The sequence below is a fragment of the Cryptomeria japonica genome, chromosome 4 (genome assembly GCF_030272615.1).
Source record: "Cryptomeria japonica chromosome 4, Sugi_1.0, whole genome shotgun sequence".
In the NCBI taxonomy this organism is placed as follows: domain Eukaryota; kingdom Viridiplantae; phylum Streptophyta; class Pinopsida; order Cupressales; family Cupressaceae; genus Cryptomeria; species Cryptomeria japonica.
Window position 1 is genome coordinate 558360009 of NC_081408.1, and position 27474 is coordinate 558387482.

General features: G+C 34.3%; 1 protein-coding gene across 1 annotated transcript; it reads right to left on the reverse strand.

The window, feature by feature from the left end:
* Positions 1 to 23250: 23250 nt before the first annotated feature.
* Positions 23251 to 27266, reverse strand: LOC131029427 (DNA replication licensing factor MCM4-like). Its single transcript, XM_057959900.1, has 3 exons — positions 27090 to 27266; positions 25167 to 25637; positions 23251 to 23823 (listed from the first exon to the last, which is right to left on the reverse strand). Exons 1-3 carry the CDS (start codon positions 27264 to 27266, stop codon positions 23251 to 23253), a joined length of 1221 nt encoding a protein of 406 aa, XP_057815883.1.
* Positions 27267 to 27474: the final 208 nt, after the last annotated feature.

A 27474-nucleotide genomic window follows, 5' to 3' on the forward strand; every position in this document is an offset into this window, starting at 1 on the left:
TTCAGGTCAAATCTTTGAAAACAGGAAAAAAGAACAAAAGAAAAGTGCTTAAAAGGTAGTGATTGTTACATGGCAGCCGAATTTCAAAAAGACTCCCAAGGGCGGCAACAGTATGGCCAAAATGATGTCAATGCAGTTCGCAGTGCCTTCCCTCATGATTATTCTCCGATGATAACACCACAACACAAACAGAAAAACAGAAAAACAGAAAAGTAGAACCCAGTATAAAAGCTCGAAGATTTTACACAGACAAGGAGTTAAATTTTGAGAGAGCTTGTGGAAGTGAAGAGCGAAGCTTATTAATATAGGAATTGCCAATCGTAGTAGGTTAGGACGACTATCGCTTTAGTTAAATGTGACCGGCACGTGTAAGTGGAAAAGCCCACTGTTTGGAGTGGAAATGATGTTCGCAACTTGGAAATGACTTATGGTCACCGGTCACTACATAGCTGGAATAAATCCTTTTCTACGCTGGTTAGGAATAAAAAATATATAAAAACGCTTTTGCTTAGCTGCAAAGATTGCGTTGTCATAAATAAAGAGTGATTTACATGAGGCAATCTGGTGTGACAGCTTGTAATATGACATAACAGCAAGTCCAACGACATAATATATTACTAGCAATTGCACCTTGGTGTGCAATGGGTACGCCGAAAATGTGTGGAAGTTCAATTCAATATTTTTGTCTATTTATTGTATACATTTGTGTAATACATGAGATCAATTGATAGGTCCTTCAGAAAATGGATCCAAACATGATTTGAATAAAACCTCTGAATTAGGAAGATAATCAGGGTTCATTGCCAACAAACTCATGTTATATTTGCAAGAGGGAGAAAGATAGCGAGAGAGGGAGAGAGTATAGAAATAGGGGGAGATAGAGGAGGAAAGAGTGAGTGAGAGAGAAGTAAGGAGATAGAGATAGAGAGGAAGATAGAAATGGAGATGGAAACAAAGATACATATGTAGAAATACAAATATACATATAGAGAGAGAGGGTAAGATAGAAAGATAAAGATAGAGATAGGAAGTGATATATAGAGAGATGAAGGGAGAGGGAGAGATATAGGTGTTTAGATAGATAGAGAGATAACAAGAGAGACATAAAGGGAGAAATGGAAGAAGAAATATGGAGAGATGGAAATAGAGAGGTAAAAATGTATAGATATAGAGAGAAGATGGAAAGGGTGAGAGAGAGGGAGAGGTATGGATTGATAGAGAGAGGAAAGATTTTGGTCTATTGTTTGTATACATTTGTGTAATTCATTAGGTGAATTGGTAGACCATTTACCAGATGACATTGTTTGTGTCAAATAGATCTCAATGAATAAGTGATAGCTTCAAATCAACTATGCGTCCATTTACAAGGACCTAAACATGACTAAAACAAAACCTCTAAATTAGGAAGATAAGAGTTTCATAGTATATTTGCAATAGGGAGAGGGGAAATATATGGATAAAAATACATAGAGATGGAGGGGGGGGGAGACTATGAAAGAGATGGGTAAGGAGATAAAAATAGAGATATACATAGGGATAAAGATGGAGATAGAGATGAAAATGGAGAAAAATATGAAGATGGAGAGGAATATGGAGAGGAGAGGGAGATATGAGAGAGAGAGAATGAGAGAATGAGAGAGGAGAGCGGGATGCATATATACGAAAATAAATATATAGAGAGGGAGAGATAGAAGAAGAAATATGGACAAAGTGGTAGTGAGAGACAAAGAGATATAGATATATAGGTATAGGAAGAGGGAGCATGAGAGAGAGAGGGAAACAAATAGAGGGATAAAGGATAGGGATGGATTGAGGAAGAGAGTTATGTGGGGAGATAAAGAGATGTAAGAGATAGATGGAGGTAAAGGGAGAAAGATAGTAGAAGAAGGGGGGGAAGAGAGAGGGGGGGGGAGAGAAGTAGATATAGATAGCGGGTGCTATAGAGAGACAAATCAAGATAGGGAGATAGATAGAAAGATAATGAAATAGAGGTAGATAAATATATTGATAGAAAGAGATAGATATTGGAGGGAGATGTAGATAAATAGAGAGGTAAATAGAGATAGAGAAGAGTAGGATAGATGTATTGAATAAGAGAGACGGGGAAAGAAAAAGACAAAGAGATAGTGATATAGATAGAGTGAGGTACATTAAGAAAGGGATAGGGAGATAGATAGTGAGATAGTGGTAGAGAGGTATGGATAGATGAATCTAGAGAAAAGGAGCAAGACAAAGATAGAGGAAGAGAGAAATAGGAGGATAGAGATATAAAGGAGAGATGGAGTGAATATAAGAGAGAGGTAATATAGAGAGAGGGGGAGGGAGAGATGGAGAATGGAGATAAAGAAGGCATGCATCAAAGAGAAAGATGACAAAGACGAGTAATAGAAAGACAAACACAAATTGAGAGGGGAAAAATAGAAAAGGAGAAATAGGAAGTGTGTGTGCAAGAGTGAGAGAGATATAGAAATAGACTTAAAGGGAGGGAAAAACATGGAGTGTCTGTGTTTGCAAGAGATAGGAGAAAAGAGAGATAGTGGTAAGGAGGTAGAGATAAAGAGGAAGATATAGATGGAATTGGAGATAAAGGAGAGAGGGAGTGATATAAAAAGAGGGAGATAGAAATTGATAGAGAGGAACACAAAGAGAGATAGGGAGATAGAGGTAGAGATATATAGATAGAAATAGATAGAGAGGAACACCGAAAGAGGTAGGGAGATAGGGAGACAAAGGTAGAGAGATATAAATAGGAAGAGAGTGAGAGTAGAGAGAAATAGAGAGATAAAATAGGAGAGGTAGATATGATTAGATATAGATAAAGAGAGGAAGGGAGATATAGGGAGATAGAGATAGAGGCTCAAGAAGAGTTAGATAGAAACAAGATGACAAAGATAAGTAAAAGAGAGAGTTATATAGAGAGAATTAGAGAGGGGAAAGATAAAGAGATATGGAGAGAGGGATAGAGATGGAGGCAAATATATAAGAATAGATAGAGATCAAGGAAAGAGAAGTAGATAGATATAGAAAAGGAGTGATAGGGAGAGAGGGAGAGAGAGATAGGGATAGAAAGAGGGAGGGATGGGGATAAAAAGAAGAGTTGGAGAGATAGATGTAACTTGGGAAAGATATAGGGGTGAGAGAGAGAAATATATTTAGTGAGAGATGGAAGGAGAGATGAAGAGGGAGAGGGAGTTGAATGGATAAAGAAAGACAGAGACAATGAGAGGGGAAAATAGAAAGGTAAAGATGCAGGAAGTGATAGAGAGAGAGAGATGAGTGTATGTGTGTGAGTGAGAAAGAGATATAAAGTAGAATTAGGGAAGGATTAACATGGAGAGTTTGTGAGTGATACATTAGATGATGGTGATAGAATAGGACAGATATATAAATAGATATAGGAGGGAGAGAGAAGAAGAGAAATAGAGAGATGATAGTACAGAATTAGAGAGATAAAAAGTTGGAGTGATAAGGAGAGAAGGACATAACAAGACTCCAATAGGATAGAAAGAGGGAGAGATCAAGAGATAGATATAGTGGGGGGATGAGAGAGACAGAGACAAAGACAGAGTGAGCTAGGGAAAGGGTGGTAGAGAGGAGAGAGAGAGAAAAGGATATTAAGGAGAGATAATTAATTAATTAATTTTCTGTTTATAAGTTAACAACCTTATATTTATTATAAAAAATTCAATTATATGTATAAGTTTCATATCATATATTATGTAGATATTAATGTGATACAAGGAAAACATTAATGCTAGGTTTTATTACTGCCAAAAATTATTAGTTATATGTATTTTCTACCCTAAAATTATTAATTATAATTGCCTAACCTAAATGGAAAACTAGTTAATTAAAATATTTGAAATAATGACATAATTTAAAATAATTATTAATTAGGATAACAATTATACTATAATTGATTAAAATATTCATAGATATTTGATAACAATAGATATGCTACTATGTTGAAATTTCAATTTCATGTCAAAGAGCGCCATAACACTAAAGGTTTTGATGTGTAGAGTACGAGCATACACTGAAAGTGAGCGAAGTGACGTTTTAGTTTACATCGTAGCATAGTGACAGAGACAAGTGAAGGAGATAGAATATTATGCAATACAATTGTTGCAACCTATTTTACATACAAATGCAATGTGTCAAGGGAGAATTTGTTTGACGGCCAACATAGGTGCAATCGTCTTGCATAGATACTCAGATGATATCTATCAGTGATAAGGAAGTGAAGCTCGTTCACTTCATATAAGAGACGCCTAATAATTATGTAAATAAATAAATAAAATTTAAAGACTCGTATTTTATATCTTATTATTAAAAAATTAAAATATATATAATTAACAATTAATATATTATATTTATTATTTCAATATTATAAAAACTTAATAAATAAAAGTCTAAAAAAAAAAAATTTAATTTTCTTTTGAGTTAATTAAAAAATAATAATACATAGAAATTTATGTTTTTAAAAATATTAGAATTATTATCATACACGACATTGCTTTTGATTATGATTATTATCATACTCAAAATTCTATTTGTGAGTAAATATTAGAATTATTATCATACTCAAATTTCTAAACATGATTGAAAAAAATGATTGTGCGAGAAGAAATACGAGTAGAATAAATGGCTAAGCATAGAAAACAGCAATATAATCCGTTCAGCAATTGAGGACTTCTCGTCCTTCTGTGAGGCTGCAATTTGGTCGTTTATGTCCGATTTCCGAGAGGCCATTTATGATTTAAAGTAAGTTGTGAAGCAGTACACGCAAAATAAAGATAAACGCAACTATTCATTCGTTTTAACAAGAATCGAGGCAATAAAGACGCGTTAGTGTTTTTGCGTTAGTAGGAAGTTAAAGAGCGGTGAAAGGCGTGAAAGGAAGGCAGTCTTCTTTCACGACACCGTATGCAAACGACAAAATAGGGAAAAGAGCAATCAACGGCGGAAACATTTCCAATGGTCTTGCATTCGTTTTGGCTAACTTTCAGCCATAGATTTAAAAGATCACCTTGTTCTCTTATATAAGGAACGCCTTCCGTCTAATAATATCTAATAAAAAAAAACATGTTTAAAATCATTTAGTTTTTTTTTTTTCATTGAACAAAGTTGAATGATTACAATAAAATGAATACCAGTTTTAAAATAGGATTGTAGAAGAATAAGGTTAATCATATCATTAATCGGTTCATACAATAAATTATATTAAGGGAGTATACAAGTGAATCATCTAGTTCATTAGAACTAGTAACATATACATATTACGTTTGAAATTTGAAAAGATTTTATAATTGTTTGGCATATGATATCACAGTAAAACTTTAAAATATCTATTTCTTAATGAACAATATGATTAGAAAACATTGCTTGACATCTACTTTTCCAAATATGCATGACATCTACTTTTTCAAAATGCTATAGATGCACTACCTCATAGAATGTGCAATCACATTGTTATGAAGACTATAACCAAAAATTGATTCTTTCCAACATAAAGCATGATAAAAAAAACAGCACTAAATACAAAACAAACCATTTAGTTATTTGATGTAAAAGCATGAGATTTAGGTTGAAGAGTATCTATTTTGTCAAAGTTATCTCTACATGATTCTGACTTCATCTTTTATGGTGTCGAGGCCTACCAAGACTTGATCCTTGGATGACTTATTCAAAACTATTCAACTTCACTAATAGACCATAAGTCCATTGATAAAAGCATTTAAATATTCAAAAATCCATTGATAAAAACATTTAAATATTCAAAACTAAAAACTCAAAAAATATCAATAATATGTGTTTCTATACAACTTGTTAGATACTTGATCAGTCCCAAAGACACTAAGAGGGGGGGGTGAATCAGTGTCTAACCGGTTTATGAAATATTTAAGCTTGTTTGCAACTTTACAACCCAAATTATTGTACCAGTAAACAAGCAATAAAGAGAAATAAGAGAGACAACATCAATGCACACCATAACACAAGATATTTTGGCGAGGAAACCTGGTAGGGGAAAAACCTTGGTGGAATTTGTGACCCACAATATTTACTCACTGGCCAATATGAATAAATATTACTGATACAATAGGGGCCTACACATGCAGGAAGGCCAACAACCTAGAGCTCACTGCTCAATACAAAATAGGAGTCCCACTGATTACAAAATTGGATGATTAAATCCAATGACAATTTACTGCTCAAAATAGCATCTGCAATGTTGGATTTAGTACCGGTTTAAGCTCTGTCAAAATACCTCTACCATAAACCTTGCTTCACTCTGCTCTGTTCTTATTCGCTCATAAAATAATTACATCGAAATGCATATACAGATATTCGCTCTCATAATCCGCTTGCATTACCTAATTACATACCATACTTCTTTCTTACAAAATGACCTATAAGATCTCATACATATATGAGTCTTTACAATACATCATGTCAGCTATATAATATAATTTCCATGTCGGCTGGGAGTGTCGATAAGATCTTTTGTTGGTATAGTCTGGATGTCAGTGTGAATAATCTTTGTAGCCTCTTGGTGTTGGTAGATGATGTCCGTGTTGCCAGTGTAACCTGTGAGCCATGTTACCAATTGGTTGCCATCAATGACAACATCAACTATTCCCATCTGAGTGTATAATGCCAACAATCTCCCCCTTCGGCATTGATGGCAACACTCATGAGAAAAATCTAAAAACTGATATCCAAAAATGAAGTCCAAAACTGATCCAAAAATAAGAGTGCTCCACCTGAGCAAATGATCTCATTTGTACATTTTTCTCCATATTACTACTCCCCCTTTGACATCAATGACAAAGGATGTCAAAAAGAATAAAAAATTCAAAATACTACCTCTAGCTTGTATCTGATTATGTGTACAATTTGAAAGATATCCGCCAAACTCAGATTAACAATCTGCATGAATTTGGTGTTGTCAAAAAGAATGGTTTCAGTTTGGTGGATTATACCGATCAGATAATGCATCTGATGCTCCGGTGATCTTTCTCCTTGAATTGTTGCTTTAGATAGCTCAATCCGTTGAGTTATAAGGTTGTCCAATCTAGGACCAAGTTTGATTTTCAGCTCACGGGCCTTCATTCTTATCCTTTCTTTTTCCTTTTCCAACCTCTCAATCTTTTCTTCAAAAACTGTCATTTCTTAATCTAAAACTGAAGTAAGTTCCGAAGAACCTATCATGCTATTTGCTATATCATCAATCTCTTTTTGTGTTTTCTTTATCTCATTATCAACGTCTTATGTCAGGTTGTGAGGCTTGCATGCTTCCTTATACAATTCTTTATATTCCAAAATAGTGGAATTAAGTGTCGGTAGTAAGGAATCAATATGCTCAGTACAATCCTTGATAGTCTTATCAAAGAATTCACCTATTTCCTTAGTTACCCTTTCCTTAGTAGTCTCTTCATTAATCTTATCTATAGTTAGAATATTTGAAGCAATGAATTTGGACAATGTGTCCAATTTACCTAAAGATCCATCAATATGATCTATCTTACAAGTCGGTGCAATCATTTTCAATATAGGTAAGGTATCATCAATGGCCTTAAATGCTAAGGCGTTGCAATTTGTGATCCTCTTTATTGAATCCAAAAGTATATTAGTCACGTTAGTAGGTTTGTAATCCATGGTGGAGGTGCTAGGCTCAGCAATAACTTTCTTTTCTTCATATACTTGTCCAATTGCCTTAACCACTTCTTCCTTGTTTCCATCATTGACCTCTTCTTTATTCACTGTTTCTGCCTTTTGCTCACTTTGTGTTTCAATTTTGTTTTCAACCTTACTGTCATCCTTACTATTTGTCTTGCTGACTATCGATTTAGCTATAATTTGTTCAGGTTCTTTCTCCGTCGGTTTCTCTACCTTCTACTAAGTGTCAACATTTATAGGTTCAGTTTGTGCTTTTACCTCTGCTTCTACTTGTGCTCTTGTCAGTTTCTCAATGTTAGGCTGAGTAGCATCTGGGATGGTATCAGGTTTCTCAACTTTTGCTGGTATCTCAATATTCTGAGAGTCAACAGTGTTGACCAGTTGTCATATGTAGCTCTGGTTAAGCTCATAACTTCCTTGTTAGGGATTTTCTTCTTCTTGTCAGGTCTAGTACCGGTGGAGGGTAAACCAGTAATAGCTCTTAAAGCTTCCTTGGTAATCTTGAATACCGAGTCCAACCACATAAATTCTCTGTGAACCCTACTAAGGACATAGAGGACGACTTCATCTAAGAATTTTGGCATATGGAGGATGTCTATGAAACCTAAATCTTCAACTACCTTATGTTTCAGTTTTACTACCCCATCATTATCAGTGATTACATTCATGTGCATGTTCATTAGATCTTCAGATCCTAAGCTTTCTATGTTGCAATGTATTTATGCCCTATGGTCTCCAGTAAACGCGACTCCCTTCAGGATTTTAGAAAATGCACCAATAGAATCATCTTGTTTTTCTATCTTATGAATGATCTTGAAAACGGGTCTAGGTCGCTTAATGTTTTCCACAATGGTAGGGTTTGCTACAAATTCAAAAACAGAAGATGAAGATTCCATTGCGAAAGATAAATACCTTTTAGCTGTGAAATCCTTGAATGCTCTGAAAAAGACCTTTGTTGCTTCGCCTTTAGAATGCCTTTGCTCAATTTTTCTCTCTTCGAATGCTTGGATGCTTGGTAAGTTGAAATGAGAGGTTACAATACCTGTATAACCAAAAATTTGCTTACAAGCGCAATAAATGCTTGTCGTTGAAGTGAAAAACTCCACATATCTGTCGGTAAAGAATAAATATAACTTCTTACCATCAACCGAGGGTAAATGCATGATTTTCAATTTCTTCCCTTACCCCTAAGGATTATTCCTTAGTTGGATGAAAAATCTTCTGCCAATGCAGGATTACCTTGTTCTACCGCTGTAGTTACAGATTCATCACTTCTCTGATCTCTCTTCCTAATCCATTGTTTTGAAAATTCTTGCTTGATTTTAGTCACCTTTTCTTTGCCTTCGTTATTTGATCCTTTATTGTTTGCTAGTATAGTCTTGCTTCTACAAAATTTTGCAATATGCCCAATTTTGTTACATGCATAACAAGTTACATTGTTTTTTTGAATTGCCTTCCATAACCTTGATCGGTTTGAGTTCTGCATTGATTAGATGAATGTCCAAATCTACCACAAACATAGCATTTCACATTCATTCTGCAATTGTCTAAGTTGTGACCATTTTTATTGCATTTGGAACATTGACCAGTGGGTAAGTTTGTATTCTAATTATTCCTAAATCTGCATTGATTTTCTCTATGACCAAATTTGTTGCAATTAAAACATTTCCCATTAAATTTATAAGCATTAGGTTGCCTTACCGGTTTGTTGTGATCATGATTGTTTGCAGTCCCGGAGCTTTCTCCATGTTCAAATCGAAGTCCAATTGTTTCTCCATCAAATTTCTGACTTTTCAACATATCATCAAGATTATCTGAACTTGTCTTGAATTTGTCTTTGTATTCATTTATAGTGACCAACTCACTTTCCAAAGTGCTAACTTGTCTCAAAAGTTCCTCTTTGTCATGTTGCATATGAATCAAATCTGTTTTAAGCATATCATTTTCATCTTCCAGTTTGATATTCTTCAATTTTTCTGCATCAAAATCTTCAAGAGCTCCTTCCAATTGTTGTCTCAAACTTTCCATTGGTACCGGTTTCATAATCTTCCTCAAGCTGTTAGGGTTCTGCAAATAGAGGACTAGGCTCTAATACCAATTGTTAGATACTTGATTAGTCCCAAAGACACTAAGGGGGGGGGGGGGGGGGGCGCGGGGATGAATAAGTGTCTAACCGGTTTATGAAATATTTAAACTTGTTTGCAACTTTACAACCCAAATTAATGTATCGGTAAACAAGCAATAAAGCAATCAAGAGAAATAAGAGAGACAACATCAATGCACACCATAACACAAGATATTTTGGCGAGGAAACCTGGTAGGGGAAAAACCTTGGTGGGATTTGTGACCCACAATATTTACTCACTAGCCAATATGAATAAATATTACTGATACAATAGGGGCCTACACATGCAAGAAGGCCAACAGCCTAGAGCTCACTGCTCAATACAAAATAGGAGTCCCACTGACTACAAAATTGGATGGTTAAATCCAATGAGAATGTACTGCACAAAATAGCATCTGTAATGTTGGATTCAGTACCGGTTTAAGCTCTGTCAAAATACCTCTACCATAAACCTTGCTTCTCTCTGCTCTGCTCTTATTCACTCATAAATTAATTACATCAAAATGCATATACAGATATTCGCTCTCATAATTCGCTTGCATTACCTAATTACATACCATACTTCTTTCTTACAAAATGACCTATAAGATCTCATACATATATGAGTCCTTACAATACATCATGTCGGCTATATAATATAATTACAATACAAAACAATATAATTTCCATGTCGGTTGGGAGTGTCGATAAGATCTTTTGTCGGTGTAGTCTGGATGTCGGTATGAATAATCTTTGTAGCCTGTCGATGTCAGTAGATGATGTTTGTGTTGCCGGTGTAACTTGTGAGCCATGTTACCAGTTGGTTTCCATCAATGACAACATCAACTATTCTCATCTGAGTGTAAGCAACCTACAACGCATCAATTCTAGTTCTAGTTGCCAACACAACTAAAACAACATTTTATTCCATAAAACTCGTACAACAAATCTCGTCTAAAAATCGTAGCAAGCCTTCAAAGCACTTTGTTTATAAGAATTTTGATGCTCATTGTTGAAATTTCGTTTATGATAACAACTATTATTACATAAATCATACATTGAGTTGTGTCAAAGATAGCTTTAAGGTAAATATAATCTATACCAATATTCAAAGAATAATATATTGTTATGTTTTTAATTCTAAAATTGTTTTGGTCATAAACTTATGAGCCATTGATCTTAAATATTGGTAAGCCAATTGTATTCAATTTTAAAAGGATGGAGGAATAAAGACTAATTGTATAATATAGCTCAGTATTGTGTGCTTTTAGAAGTTTCAAATAAAGGTTTAGCTCGAAGTAAACACTTTTCTTTCAAAAGTAAAATAATGTATTGCCTTTAACCAAAGTTGCCTATAATTAATGTTATTTAATAATATTTATTCTTAAATAACGAAGTGTATGTCTATATTTATTTTCACTATTAGCAAATAAACAACTTAAAAATAGCGTGGGGTTTCATTTGTATTTTTCACTACAAAACATAAGTTTCAATAAAGGAAAACATTAACAACCATCAATTGAGGATATTGTAGTAGCTATGATATTCATTGTGTAATGCCCCGCCAGGAACCCTAAAGGAAACAACACAACTAGGCAACTAAAGGGTGAAATAATTTTTTTTTAAAGACTAAGTGCACTAACTATAACCATTGCACGTTTAATAACACATCAAAAGTCTAACATATGATTTCCTAAGGGTTACCAACGAAGATTAATTCGTAGATTACATTAACACCACAGTTAATCCAATTGTCCATTCGTAGATAAATTAAATGCTTAAGTTTAAAACTACACATACATCTAAATTTCATAATGAAGAAATGAAAGTACTCCAATGTATCCAATTTCCATAAAACAATTTAACATAAGATCAAAGCAACTGAAATAACATACATTCCACTGAGATACTATTACAATATCCATAAATACACGACTTCCTATAATGCCACAGATTACAAAGTTACAATATCAAGGTTACATAAAAGTCTGATACAATGACCACAAGGTCTCAACTGAACAATGATCTCGAACAAGAGCTGGTACATGAACCACGAACCAAGAAACACCAACGAAGTCTTTCCTCGCCTGAAGATACAATCCAGAACATCCGATGGGAAGTGGCACTACCACTCAACCATGTGATCCCGAAATGGAACCACCCCACCGTGCTAGGAGATAGTAGAAAACCCTCAAGCAAGCAAAGTAAGACAAGTACAAAAGGACTACAAGACTCTGCAAACATCCATGTGACTCAACTCACAAAACACAAGTGACTCTAAGAAGAGAGTGTCATCGCATAGCTTGATGGTTACCATGGTACAACCTCCATAGGTCCCGGCCCCCATCTTGGGTTTCTCCTGGTAACCTCTCCCGAGCCTTCGGTTCCAACTAAGTCTCATGCAAACCCTACCAATTCTTTCGTGAAGACAAGGTGGTAAGTTTGCCATTCCAAGCCTTCTCGTAACATTATGAGCCTTGTACAAGCACTCACCTATGCACGAGGTACACTTATCTTAATTAATATTTATCTCACTCCCCCCCAATATATTATTAGGTTATCACTTTTTAACTGACTTTCGATGGGTTATCCTGCCATCCACTTCGGGCATGGCCCTTGCTCGAAAGTCACTCTCTCTCATATGACACTAACATGAAATGTCTCACTACAAGAACTCTATGGCATAATAGACAACCATAACCAATCCTGACAAAGCACAGGTGAAGGATACACAATCACTAACCCAATATTGACCATTTGGACAAACACACACAATGGCTCACATCAATAAGGTTATACAACAACACCTAACCAAGGAAATATAACAAGTTAGGACACAATGACAACTCAACCAGAATTGCAACAAAATTAAGCTTGATTACAAACACCATTTACATAAGATCCTAATACATGCAATATTTTCTTAAACAACCAAAAGCATAAATAACTTGCAATTAAAGATTTTCCAGAAAATAAGAAAATACAACTATATTAATACAAAGAAATCAATTTTGTCATTTGTCCAATAAAGTTAAATAAAATCACATAAAAATTACCCCCCTAATTATATGTTCATGATTAATTTACAAATAAACCCGATTAGATTATATCAATAATCTAAATTAAATTCCAAATTAAAAATTATATATATATATATATATATATATATATATATATATATATATATATATATATATATATATATATATATATATATATATATATATATATATATCTTTCATTTCCAAAATAACATAATTAAAACCACAAAAAATACTATATACATATATATAATATTTTTTTAATATTTTTTTTTAAAATTTATTAATAATTTATTTATTTTAATTTATTTTTTATTTTTTTAATTATTTTTTTTATTATTATTTAATTTTATTTTATTTTTAATTTGTTTTTTATAATTTTTTTTTTTTTAAACAGAATTAATTTCCAAACCAATTTATTTCTAGGGAAATTATTTATTACACAATTTCTCCAAAATAATATAATAAAATAATTTCCCTTAACTTACAATAAATTTAATTAATGATTAAATTTATTTCTATAATAACTAATTATATCACAAAGATACACAAATATTAAAAAGGACTGCCATAGCCAAATATCGAAACAAAAATCAAACAAGAGGGAATGGTTTCTCTGGTAAATCCCATTCCTCCCAAATTTTGCAATTTCCATGCACAATAAAAATCTTGGCAAAATTTACCATAATAACTTTTCCCAGTTTTCTCAAAATTTAATCTACAAACACTCAGGTAATAACTTCTTTCCACAAACTAGAAATTAACTTCAGGAATGGACTTTAGCCAAGAACAAGAAATAATCAGATAGGATTTTAAATTTGTCAAACATCTTAACACACACATCATTCAGAAAGATAAAAGAAATAAAATATTTTCTTTAAAACAAACAATCAAAAAAAGCCACCCAACCTAGTATAGCTTTCCTGGAAGAAAATTTGTAGAAGAGAACCAACCCTTCAACAAGCTTCCAAATAAATTTCTCTTTCACCTAAATCCCTGACTTGTTTCCTGTGTATCTAAAATAAAGACCTATTCCCCTATTTAAACTAAAATTCTAGGTTCAATAGCTTTTTCTCAAAAACCTAAATTTAGAATAAAAGTAATTTTATTTTATTTTCTAATTTTATAACAAAAGATAAGCTAACATGCAATAATTAAAAATCATTATTCTTTCTTTTCTTTTCTCATGCAAATTAATTAATTTTCTAAATAAAGAATCAAAACAATACTTTAATTCCAATTAATTCTTTTATTCATTTATTTATTTATTTATTCTTTTATTTATTTAATTATTTATTTATTTAAAATCCTAGGAACAATAAATATAATTAATCTAATTTATTTTTCCATTTAAATAAAAATATATTTCTAATATCATGCAGCTTGCAAATTAATTTAATAATTTCTTTTAATTCACTAAATTTATAATCTCAATGCATAAACAATACAACTATGAGATAATTCCATAAACTAACTTAATTAATTAATTAAATCCACTAAAACACTCAAATTAAACAAATCTCAAGCAATTACCCATAAAAGGATCAAATGACAAAATATGAAGGCCGAACAAACTAACAAGACGACTAACTGACGACACTCACACGAGTGTAACTGAGTAAAATAGGGTCAACTACTATCTCCTCCACTTCCATCAGAAAATATAAGGCACGCTCAGACCTGTGAAGCCAGGTGGAGACGATACCCTGTACCTACCCAGGACTTGTACCTACAATATCCTGCATCACCGAACCACACATGCATATATACAATATAGAAAACATGATATACACACCGATGAAGGAGAATCATGACGTTCCCTATCTCACCGAAATGAGTGAAGGAAAATCATCCCCTTGCATCCAATACACTCGCAAACACACAACATATAATTCCACATTTCATAAATAAAGTAAAATGTCAGTACATAGCAACAATCCATAAAATACCATAAATCACAAGTACTGAAATACTGCAAATAAATTATGCATCTCATATCCAGATAAAGCATGAAATAATGTCATAAAAATTTGAATAACACATCATAGTAATGTATCCACTGAAAACAAACAATAATAAAATATGAGTCTAATGAGTTCAAACAAGTAGGGGTACTACATTCTCCCCCCCAAAACTAAGCTTACTCCTGGAAGCCTAAAACAAATAAGAATGCAACTCTCTCATCTTCGTTCCATCCTCCCCTAGCTTTCCTAGCCATGACCTAGCACTGTATAGAGAAAACGGTTCAGACCTATGGCAATGATAAAACAAGGGAAACACAAACATAAAGACCTAAGCAAAAAGGTCAAATCAGATAGGCTCACTACAAACCCAGAGTACCCAATGTTGAAACTTGGGCTCTGATACCAAATGTAATGCCCTGCCAGGAACCCTAAAGGAAACAACACAACTAGGCAACTAAAGGGTGAAATAATTTTTTTTTAAAGTCTAAGTGCACTTTCTATAACCATTGCACGTTTAATAACACATTAGAAGTCTAACATATGATTTCCTAAGGGTTACCAACGAAGATTAATTTGTAGATTACATTAACACCACAGTTAATCCAATTGTCCATTTAATTAGATAAATTAAATGCTTAAGTTTAAAACTACATATACATCTAAATTCCATAATGAAGAAATGAAAGTACTCCAATGTATCCAATTTCCATAAAACAATTTAACATAATATCAAGCAACTAAAATAACATACATTCCACTAAGATACTATTACAATATTCATAAATACACAACTTCCAATAATGCCACAGATTACAAAGTTACAATATCAAGGTTACATAAAAGTTTGATAAATGTGTTTTTTGTCTTTTTTATTTTTTAATATATAAATCACATAAAAACTTAGAAAAAATATAAAGCCTACAAAACTAGTTTATAAAATTAAGCAACTAAGAACACAACTAAAATATTACAACATCTAAATGTGTTGACCAAGCGTGGTCCTAAGTATTCATTTTTTTTTGCTTTCAAAACAATGAACTTTTAATGGGAGCACAATATGTTGATCCTAAGTTTGATGTTTTTCCAAATCACCAAATCCAAGAGGAAGCAAGGTTAATTCACATGGGTCTTATCAAGTCTTCTAAATCACGTGCATTGGTGGCAAGTGAGCCTAAGATAAAGAAAGAAATAGAGAACCTTAATAAGAAGAAAAGAAAAAGAAAAAGAACAATCTAAACAAAGAATCTAAATCCTTTCCTTCTCAAGGGGAATCATCTAAGAAGGAGAAGCCTAAGTGTTCATATTGAAAGAAATCATGGCAATGATGAACACCAATATTATTAAAAAATCATGTCTTGAATCATCTTCTTACAAAGAATCAAATAATTGTACCTTCAACAATATCAATGACTTCTTCTTCTTCTTCTTCTTCTTCTTCAAAGATGGAGAGACACAAGGGGTAAGAACTCAAGTAGCAATTGAAAATTTTGATTTAAATAGGTAGATCTATTTGATTTAGGAGCCTCATATCATATGGCTTCATCATAGTTAGAGTTTACTTTAGTGGCAAATATTCGCCAATGGTGAATATTTCACGTCAGCAACCTGGAAAATGGCAAATATATTGTACCGATCAAGGGTGGCCATGTCGTCGAGAATTTATAAGTATTCGTCAAATGCACGACCCAATCACCCATTGTTTTACGCAATTAATTGTATCTATGTGAATATTTTTCCAATAGGATCCACATTTTCCACACGGTAAATTCATTTTTTTCGCCTACACTCTCTGAGGTTGCCTTAATAGACGGCCATAATTCGCCAATAGCCATATAAATATTTATTTGCCACGAGGACCCAATTCGCCTGGCATTTTGCGGACATGTGTCTCCACTCACCCCAATTTTTGCCAACTATATTATATTTGCCAATTAACTAGTTTACCCATAATTGCCTCAAAAATTACATAAGACGTGTTATAGCTAAGAGAAATTTGCCAAATATTTGTATACCATATAAAATTCCTGTCGAATTTGCCATATAGGATTGGCATTTAAATACATTCAAAGATCAGATCTATCTCTACACAATTTGGTCAAAAGTGGGCTCTCAATTCGGATCAATAGCAAAGTTTCAGACTAGGAACAACCATTGTTGTTGACTGCTAGTGACCTATTAGGTGAGTGATCATATTTTTGAAGTGTTATAATATTATTCTGAATTCATCTCTATCTGTTTGCACTGTTGAGTTCATTCTTATTCAGTAGGGACCCGTCAGTGTAGTGGTCACTCGAGAGACCTCAGACATCTACATTGTAGGTCATAGGGCCAATGAATCATATAGTCTAGTCTATTTACTATTATTACTTCTTCAACAACTTGATATTTTTTTGCAGCCTTTATTTCATTGGAGATGTCAAACATGAAGAAGGGTAGAAATCCTAAATGTGGGGAAGGCCAAGAGAAGCCAACAAAATGCAGAACGTTGTCTTCGTACTTTGGTGTTGGCAAAGATTGCGGTGAAAAATAGGAAGGTACATCATCACAAGTACAAGTACAAGATTCACAACCTTCACCGCATATTGAAGAAGGCAGAGAACCTAATATCTCAAACCACGATGAACTTGAAGAAGATTTTCTGGTAGATACCCAGGTTAGTCGAAATGATATAATTTGTCGTGCCTGTGAAGTGTGATACCTGCAGCTACAACACAAAACACTCAATAGATCATTACAAGCATGGTTAGCAAATTTAAAATAAATAAAGATAAAACCATGGAAAATCAATCTATCGACTCCTAATAAATGCGAGTGTAGATTTGCTCTCAGATCTGGATAAGCAAATTCCAATTACTTGACTACATCTAGATGGAGGATTTGAAATGATAATGATGAATTTAAGCTATAAAAGAGAATGATTAAGCTACATGATTTAACAATTAGAAAATAAGATAGATCTAAGATCAATATGCCTATAATAACAATGCTCAAATGATATGTTAGGAGATATATGCCTATAGTACCAATGCATGAAATGCAAATGAGATGGGATGATTATTGCTCCAAAATGGGAGATATTTATAGGATTTCCAAGGCCAGGGGTGAGGTGGCAGGAATCAACGGTCAAGATTGAGTCTGAAGATATCAATAGTGAAATTGGAGGAGGTTGGAAAAGAGGCTAGATAAAAGGGAACATTTGTCATCTCTATAGTGACAAGTGTCAAGAAGCTTCTAGAGAGGTTGGATGAAAGGGAACATTTGTCATCTCTATGGTGACAAGTGTCGAGAGGCTTTTCTCATGAGAGAGCAAGTGTCTAAGGAAAGGGGACATGTGGCCCAAGAATGCCATGTGTCTCAAGGGAAGGGTATCCACACCATAGGATGTTAGGATGCGCAAGCTAAGGTAGGTTTAGTTAAACCCAGAGTTAGATGAAAGGGGTTAGGTTTAGAAGTGGTTAGGTTAGGTGGTTAGAAGTTAGGAGGCATGTGGGTAATTTGAATTTAAAATTCAAATAAGACTAATTAATTCTCAACAACTCAAAAATTGATTTGTTTTAATTAATTAGAAGATTAGAGGAATTAATTGAAGATGGGGGGAGAAGATTAACTAATTTGAATTAATTAATCAAAGGGGATTATGAAAATGAACCTATTAAATAAATCCTTAGATTTATTATTAAGTAGATGAAAGGGGGAATTTAATCAAATTGCTTAGTGAATTCAATTAAATTGGGAAGGGGGATTAATTAAATAATTGCCACAGATGATAATGTGTATACATAATCGACTTGGGTGATAATGCCACAGATGATAATGCATGGAAGGAGAAAATAAAAGCCATATCAAAAAAGGATCAAACCAAATCAAAAAAGGATCAACGAAAATTTAAAAAAGGATCGAGAGTGGGATATGTTAGTGAGGAACTTTCAAATTAATTGGGCATCAAAGTATCCATCTTTGAACCAGTGGAGAATCCAATTGAAGGTGAGCCTCCAATAGAATGCAAGTGTAAGATTTGCACTTGGAAACATAAGAAGGAAAAGAGGTTGCATCTAAAAATTGACACCATAGAAAAACATATGGGTGAAGTTTATGAAAAAAAATGATAAACAGAGTTGAAAAATCAGTGATAAGATAGAAAACAAAGGAGGAATGTAAGCATTGGAGGAATGCCAAAGAATTTTATTTTCATGAAAAAATACAGACGAAGCCTGCTAAAGTTAAAGGTTCTATTGAAGCTATTCTTGGAAAAGCAATGCAAATAGAATTCTTGGGAAAAGTTGTTCAGTTAAGTGTTGTTTTTTATATTTTGAGCAGAGGGCATTCTATGACAGACTACCCATCAATTAGTGGTTTATTACACTTTTTGAAAGTTCCTTCCTATCCTAATAGTCATTGGTCAGTAAACAGTGGATGGGAATGAGCAAGTTGTCTTGTTGAGGTTGAAAAAGAAGATGTAAAGGAAAAAATAAGACAGTCAAACTTTATTGCATTGTCTTTAGATGAAGTTACAATAATAGATAATACTTCGTGGGTATGCGTGCATGTTTATACTGTACAGAATCATGTCCGCCTACCTCATCTACTATCTGTTACTAAAATGAATGAAAGTGCAACAGTGGAAAATTTATTTCATTTAGTAAAGAGTTGTTTAATTGAATATGGAGGTATGGATGACATGACGATTGCCAAAAAGTTGGTATGTGTTGGAGCGGATGGAGCTTCAGTAGTGCAAGGTCACAGGAACAGTCTTTGTGCAAAGATGGAAACTTCTTGTGCACCCTACATTACTGGAATTCATTGCATGGCCCACAGAATGAATCTAGCTTTTGGAATTGTGAGCAAGCACTAACTCATTTGAGGTCAAAATCCGCTGAAATTTTGCAACGAAAGTGAATTAACTTATTGTTTCGTCAGGTACCTTTCAATTAATGTGAGTTTTTCACTTTTTTTTCAAAACTGGTCCACAAAATTCATTGAAATTTTGACAAACAATAATTATCGTTTCTATTCCGATAATTTTTTCAACTAATATCAATGACGATGATGATATTAAAACGAAAGAAAATAATTGGTTCCAAATTGTATTTTAAATTTGAAATATAAAATTGTTAATCCTATGAGGATCCGATTAATACTGAGAGGGGGGGTGAATCAGTATTAAGACCAATTGAAACTTTAACTCAAAAACAAACTTATCTCAGATCTGAAATCATTTAAAAAATGTCTCAACTTTTGTAATCAAATCTAATACCCTCTTTATCAGATTTTCTTAACACATTAATCAAATCATTTATCAAAACTTTCACCACCAAAGAAATCATATAAACTTGATCATTTACCAACACAATAACCTTATCAATCAGTTCAAAAAAATTCTCAAACAACTTCTTATCAGTACCGGTAACCTCTAATAAACTTTTGATAAAACATCATAACCAGTATCTCAGAAACAATGCATGAAATGAAATATAAACAAGAACATCACATTAAAAATATTCCACACATGAACACCATAAGTTTTTGACGTGGAAACCCAAATAGGGAAAAAATAGCAATGGGAGTTGGCACCCACAAATATTTGTACTCTTTCAAAGTATGCCCTATTAGAAGCTTAGCCCTGTTAGGAGCTTATAATACGCCCGGTTAAGAGCAGACCCTGTTAGGAGTCACCTTGTTAGAGGATTTGCCTTGCAGCCCGGTTAGGAGCTTGATGATCTATTAGGATCAACCTCATGAGAGGATTTAACACTCTTTTGAGAGATGCCCTGTTAGGGGAGTTAAATGTTTAAGGCCTGTTAGAACCTACTCGGTTAAGGGATTTAACCTATTGCAACTGTTAGGGAACAACAATGAAAGAAAATGATTTGTTTACTTGCACTTCTCTACTTTCTTGATTAGATCCATTTATATACAACACTCTGCAACTCTCAGGCAAATTTCACACTTCACTTGGACAGCTTAACACATTCTCTAAGACCAGTAACACAATGAACATCAACTGTGTCAACCTAAATAGCCATCTCAACTAGGTCGGCCACAAAACCTAATTACATCATGAATTTACAATTCAAATCATAAGAGATCATCATATATAGTTATGCAGATCATTACAAAAAATTACAATGCAATATCAACCGTTGGTTGATCATAACTCATCACAGAAATCCGATTTGTATCCTCAAAACACTCTACTAAGCATTTTGCTTATTCCCAAGAAAATTTTCCTTGAATCGCGCCAAACAACAATTAAATCTTTCACGCGGTTTGTGTCGTGTTACCAACTTGATGTAGACTCACCGTCGATCATTGTCGTAACACAAATCATTACCAATTTGATGATTTCTTCACTGGTCTTTAAACCCTACTAAAACCTTAGCAAAACTTCATCAAAAATTTGAAACACGCCTTCTGGTAATCATCACAAGTTCTGGTTCTGGTCATATACATCTATCCATGATACAAGTTCACCATCCAAACCGCAAATCACCAATCATCGTCGATCAACCGATCCAATCAAAACAATTCTGCTTTACCGGTTAAAGTCCTATTTCATAGACTTTAGCTCTTTGTCGGTAAACCCTGTCGTCAGGTAAACCAAATCACTTGGATGACAAAATAAAACATCAGGATCATCAGTTGTCATCAATTGCCATCAAAGACAAAACAAATAACTAATCATGTCATCTATTCATAGAACCTCAATCTCTTCACCACAAATAGACTTCTATCCTTTACTGGTACAGTCATCCATCTTCAACTGCATTACCTCATCTGTATCGGTTATGCCAAATGCCACCAAAAATTTATTTTGTAAGTATAAAAATGAACTTTTAGTCTATTTGGCTCATTTTTATTTGAATCTCGCATGAGCAGGAGTGGAGAGTTGGGGATACGATATAGAAGGCATAATCCAATTCTATAAGGAATCGCAGCAGAACCCCCATTGGCATAATGACTGCAAGGTTCAATTGAAATACCAAGCCGCCCACAAAGCATCTAGCCAGCCAGAAATTGAAAAATGGAGGGAGAGAGAGGACGAAGAAGTGCAAGTGCTAGCAAATCCACTGTAAGTGTTGCATTCTATATTTTGGTCAACTCCCATTAATCGTCAACTCTACTATAAAATCCTTCCAATTTACTAAAAGGGTTGAAATGGTATTGTGTTTTTTTACATTGAGTGGGTAAGGATTTTTTGGCCAGAAAATTTGTATCAGCTCTCATAGAGTCCATAGGCATACATCTTCTTCATGAGATTTCCTAACTTGTATGGGCTCGGGCATACAACTCTCTCTTTCACAGTTTGCCCAAAAAATTTATGGTTCTTACATTTTTTTTATGTCAATTTTTGTCATTAAATTTTACAACCACACTTTGCATTGCTTCCAACTTCAGCATTTTGTTACAAGAGAAAGTACCTGATGATGTAATATATAGCATAATTCTCAGAGCATATTAAAACAGTTTGTCACAGCACTAAGACATCAATCTTATGAAATGCACTGTTACTAATTATCATATGGATGTTGTACCATCCTTAAAATTCCTCTGCGGCCTCATCAGATATTTTAGGATGTATATGTTGTCTTGCTTAAGTGATATATGAAGTGAGGGTTGGGAGGACCAATGCATCAAGTGTTTGGTTTGCAGGCTCGTCATCATAATGCAATGCAACAAGATGCCTTGCAAGGTGTCGATCTATTTGTTCATCAGCTTTATCAAGCACTAGGTAGATCAAATCAAACCTGGAAAGCAATGTTGGAGGAAGTTGGATATTATCAATAACTAAAAGTCTAGGGTTGTAGTGTGAACCATTAGGATTGGCACAAGCTAAAACCGATGTCCTTGCATTAAGAGATGCTATGATCCCAACCTTTTCAATTGACATTGTTTGGTGTTCAATAACCTCATGTAACATGCTACGAGAATTATCTGACATACCCCTATCACTCAATACCAGTGCTCCACTTTCTAGAGTTGTTGCAGGGTCCTTTGATACATAAGCAGTGAAACCAACTGTAGAACTTCCATGACCACTTGTATAAATAAATCAAGGAGCCAACTTATGCACATACTAAAGTATGATGCTTTTTTACATTGAGTAAGGATTTTTGGGGCAAAAAATTTGTATCAACTCTCATGGAGTCCACATGCATACATATCCTTCACAAGATTGCCTAACTTATATAAGCTTGGGCATACAACTCTCTCTTTCATAGTTTGTCCAAATATTTTATGGTTGTTGCCTTTTTATTTATTTTTATGTCAATTTTTGTCATTAGATTGTACAACCACGCTTTGCATTCCTTCCAATTTCAGCATTTTGTTACAAGAGAAAGTACCTAGCGATGTACTACAGAGCATAACACTCAGAGTATATTAAAACAGTTTGTCACAACACTAAGACATCAGTCTTATGAAATACACCATTACTAATTATCATATGGGTATTGTACCATCCTTAAAATTCCTCTACAGCCTCATTAGATATTTTACAATGTATATGTTGTCTTGGATAAGAGATATATGAAGTGATGGTTGGGAGGTCCAATGCATCCAGTGTTTGGTCCTCAGGCTCATCATCATAATGAAATGCAACAAGATGCCTTGCAAGGCGTCGATTTGTTTGTTCATCATCTTTATCAAGCACTAGGTAGATCAAATCAAACCTGGAAAGCAATTTTGGAGGAATTTGGATATTATCAATAACTGAAAGTCTAGGGTTGTAGCGTGAACCGCTAGGATTGGCACAAGCTAAAACTGATGTCCTTGCATTAAGAGATGCTATGATCCCAGCCTTTTCAATTGACATTGTTTGTTGTTCCATAACCTCATGTAACATGCTAAGAGCATTATCTGACATCTTGTCAAACTCCTCTATGCAAAAAATACCCCTATCACTCAATACCAGTGCTCCACTTTCTAGAATTGTTTCACCAGTTTCAGGGTCCTTTGATACATAAGCAATCAAACCAACTACAGAACTTCCATGACCACTTGTATAAATGCCTCGAGGAGACAACTTATGCACATACTGAAGTACAATATTTTTTTATGTTGAGTGGGTAAGCCTTTTTGGGCCAGAAAATTTGTATTAGCTCTCATGGAGTCCACAAGCATACATCTCCTTCATGAGATTACCTAACTTGTTTGGGCTCAGGCATACAACTCTCTCTTTCATAGTTTGCCCAAAAAATTTATGGTTCTTACATTTTTTTATGTCAATTTTTGTCATCAGATTGTACAACCATGCTTTGCATTCCTTCCAACTTCAGCATTTTGTTACAAGAGAAAGTACCCAGCAATGTACTATACAGAATAAATCTCAAAGCATATTAAAATAGTTTTTCACAGCACTAAGACATCATTCTTATGAAATAGACCATTACTAATTATCATATGGGTGTTGTACCATCCTTAAAATTCCTCTGCAACCTCATTAGATATTTTAGGATGTATATGTTGTCTTGCATAAGTGATATATGAAGTGAGGGTTGGGACGTCTAATGCATCCAATGTTTTGTCCTCTCGCTCATCATCATAATGCAATGCAACAAGATGCCTTTCAAGGCATCAGTCTATTTGTTCATCATCTTTATCAAGCACTAGGTAGATCAGATCAAACTTGGAAAGCAATGTTGGAGGAAGTTGGATATTACCAATAACTGAAAGTCTAGGGTTGTAGCGTGAAATGCTAGGATTAGCACAAGCTAAAACTTATGTCCTTGCATTAAGAGATGATATGATCCCAAACTTTGCAATTGACATTGTTTGTTGTTCCATAACCTTGTGTAACACACTACGAGCATTTATGACATCTTGTCAAACTCATCTATGCAACACATACCCCTATCAGTCAATACCAGTGCTCCACTTTCTAGAACTATTTCACCAATTTCAGGGTCCTTTGATACATAAGCAGTCAAACCAACTGCACAACTTCCATGACCACTTGTATAAATGCCTCGAGGAGCCAACTTATGCACATACTGAAGTACTGTGTTTTTTTAGATTGAGTGGGTAAGGCTTTTTGGGGCAGAAAATTTGTATCAGTTCTCATCAAGTCCACAGGCATACATCTCCTTCACGAGATTGCCTATCTTGTATGGGCTAGGGCATACAACTCTCTCTTTCATAGTTTGTCCAAAAAATTTATGGTTTTTACATTTTTTTTATGGCAATTTTTGTCATCAGATTGTACAACCATGCTTTTCATTCCTTTCAACTTCAGCATTTTGTTACAAGAGAAAGTACCCAGTGATGTACTACAGAGCATACTAAAATAGTTTTTCACAACACTAAGACATAAGTCTTATGAAATACACCGTTACTAATTATCATATGGGTGTTGTACCATCCTTAAAATTCCTCTGCAACCTCATTAGATATTTTAGGATGTATATGTTGTCTTGCATAAGTGATATATGAAGTGAGGGTTGGGAGGTCCAATGCATCCAATGTTTGGTCCTCAGGCTCATCATCATAATGAATTGCAACAAGATGCCTTGCAAGGCGTCGATCTGTTTGTTCATCAGCTTTATCAAGCACTAGGTAGATCAAATCAAACCTGGAAAGCAATGTTGGAGGAAGTTGGATATTATCAATAATTGAAAGTCTAGGGTTGTAGCATGAACAGCTAGGATTGGCACAAGCTAAAACCGATGTCCTTGCATTAAGAGATACTATGATCCTAGCCTTTACAATTGAAACTCTTTGTTGTTCCATAACCTCCTGTAATATGCTACGATAATTATCTAACATCTTGTCAAACTCGTCTATGCAACAAATACCCGTATCACTCAATACCAGTGCTCCACTTTCTAGAACTATTTTACCAGTTTCACGGTCCTTTAATACATAAGCAGTCAAACCAACTGCAAAACTTCCACGACCACTTGTATAAATGCCTTGAGGAGACAACTTATGCACATACTGAAGTACTGTGTTTTTTTACATTGAGTGGGTAAGCTTTTGGGGGTAGAAAATTTGTATCAACTCTCATGGAGTCCACAAGCATACATCTCCTTCATGAGATTGCCTAACTTGTATGGGCTCAGGTATACAACTCTCTCTTTCACAGAGTTTGCCCAAAAAATTTGGGGTTCTTTCATTTTTTTTTTATGTCAATTTTTGTCATCGGATTGTACAACCATGCTTTGCATTGCTTCCAACTTCAACATTTTGTTACAAGAGAAAGTACCCAACGATGTACTACGGAGCATAAACAAGTATAGTCAAATTAGTTATTAATAAAAGATTCATACAATGAGATAGTGTTGAAAATATATTTATGTAGGGTGCCTTATAGCAGTTCTCCTTATTCAACGCTATCTTGTAATATGCTTATAGAACGCTATCCAAGAAATAAGTTTACAATTTCTAATCCTTAATTTTATTATTATTATTTATTATTTATTATTAAATTATATTTCAAAGTAGAGACATTACAGTCCGCCCTTCCCAAATTCGCTTGTCCTCAAGCAATGTTGATTTTAATTTTCTCAAACAAAGGTGAGAAGCATGACACATCTATGACCTTCATATCCCCTTTCATTCAGTCTTGTTATTCTCACATTCTAGATTAACTAAAAATATAGAGCCAAACAAAGAGCATACACTTGAAAATACAAAGCATACACATGGATATATGAAGACATGGAGCATACATAGAGTATACACATGAATATATGCATTGTTAGATCCTTCTTATTGGTTAGAATGCATTCATTATTGTATTGCTTGGAAATTAAATATTGATCCATAATTGATCAATAATTTATGTATTGTATAGCTTGGAAATAAAATATTACAAATATGCAAGTATAGGTGGTATTGAAAAACCACCAAATTTTTGTCATCCAAGAAAAAACCCCAAAACCACCCTCAAAACCACCATTCCAACAAAAACCAAACCCTACTACATGCAAAATTAGCTGATGAAAACTACTGGCGAAAATCCCCATGTACATATAGAATTGGGGAGAAAACAAACATAGAGCAAAAAGATACAAACAGACAACACAAACTCCACCGCCCATGGCAGGATTAACCCAAAAGAGGCTTATACTCTGAGTCCTCATGGAAATCTGGGAGCCCCTTCATTTCTTGGGAAGTTTGGGGTCTTGGCCACAACTCTCAACACACCTCTGCTCATGCCACTTCATGAAGAACCCCTAAAATCTCATCACATTGCTTCAACCTTTTGAAATTCTTGGATGCTTGCCACCCGCAAAATGCAAGAACTCTGCATCTTGCCTTCAAATCATCATCAAACTATTGAATGAGTGGTAGCGACACCACCGAATCAGCCATCCTTGCCTCAGGAACAATACCCACCATTGGGACCACATGAGCACACACATTATCCAGGTTTAACAGATAAGTTGAGTCAATTACAACTCTCAAGGCATTTTTCACCTTGTCCACCTCAACCTCAAACTGGAAACCCCAGGCTGCAAGCAATGAGTATGCCTCCATGTTCGTCCTATAGCAATGACTTACATGGAGAATTTCCTCTCCTAGCAACATCTTCACAACCTTTTACAGGTTCTCATCCTTAAACAAACACAAACCTTTCAGCCTCTTGTCCATGAATCGTCCAAGAAATGGGACTAATTTCTTGTCAATATGGAAGGAGAAATTTGATTCCATGTTGCGTAAGGCACCTAAGACAACTCTGCATACA

Coding starts and splice junctions, on each gene's coding strand:
- LOC131029427 (XM_057959900.1), bottom strand. CDS start 27,266: ATGGAGGCATACTCATTGCTTGCAGCCTGGGGTTTCCAGTTTGAGGTT. Junction 25,638..27,089: donor AGGCAAGGATGGCTGATTCG/GTGGTGTCGCTA, acceptor TATGTATTAAAG/GACCGTGAAACTGGTAAAAT. Junction 23,824..25,166: donor ATCCTAAAATATCTAATGAG/GTTGCAGAGGAA, acceptor ATTGTACTTCAG/TATGTGCATAAGTTGTCTCC.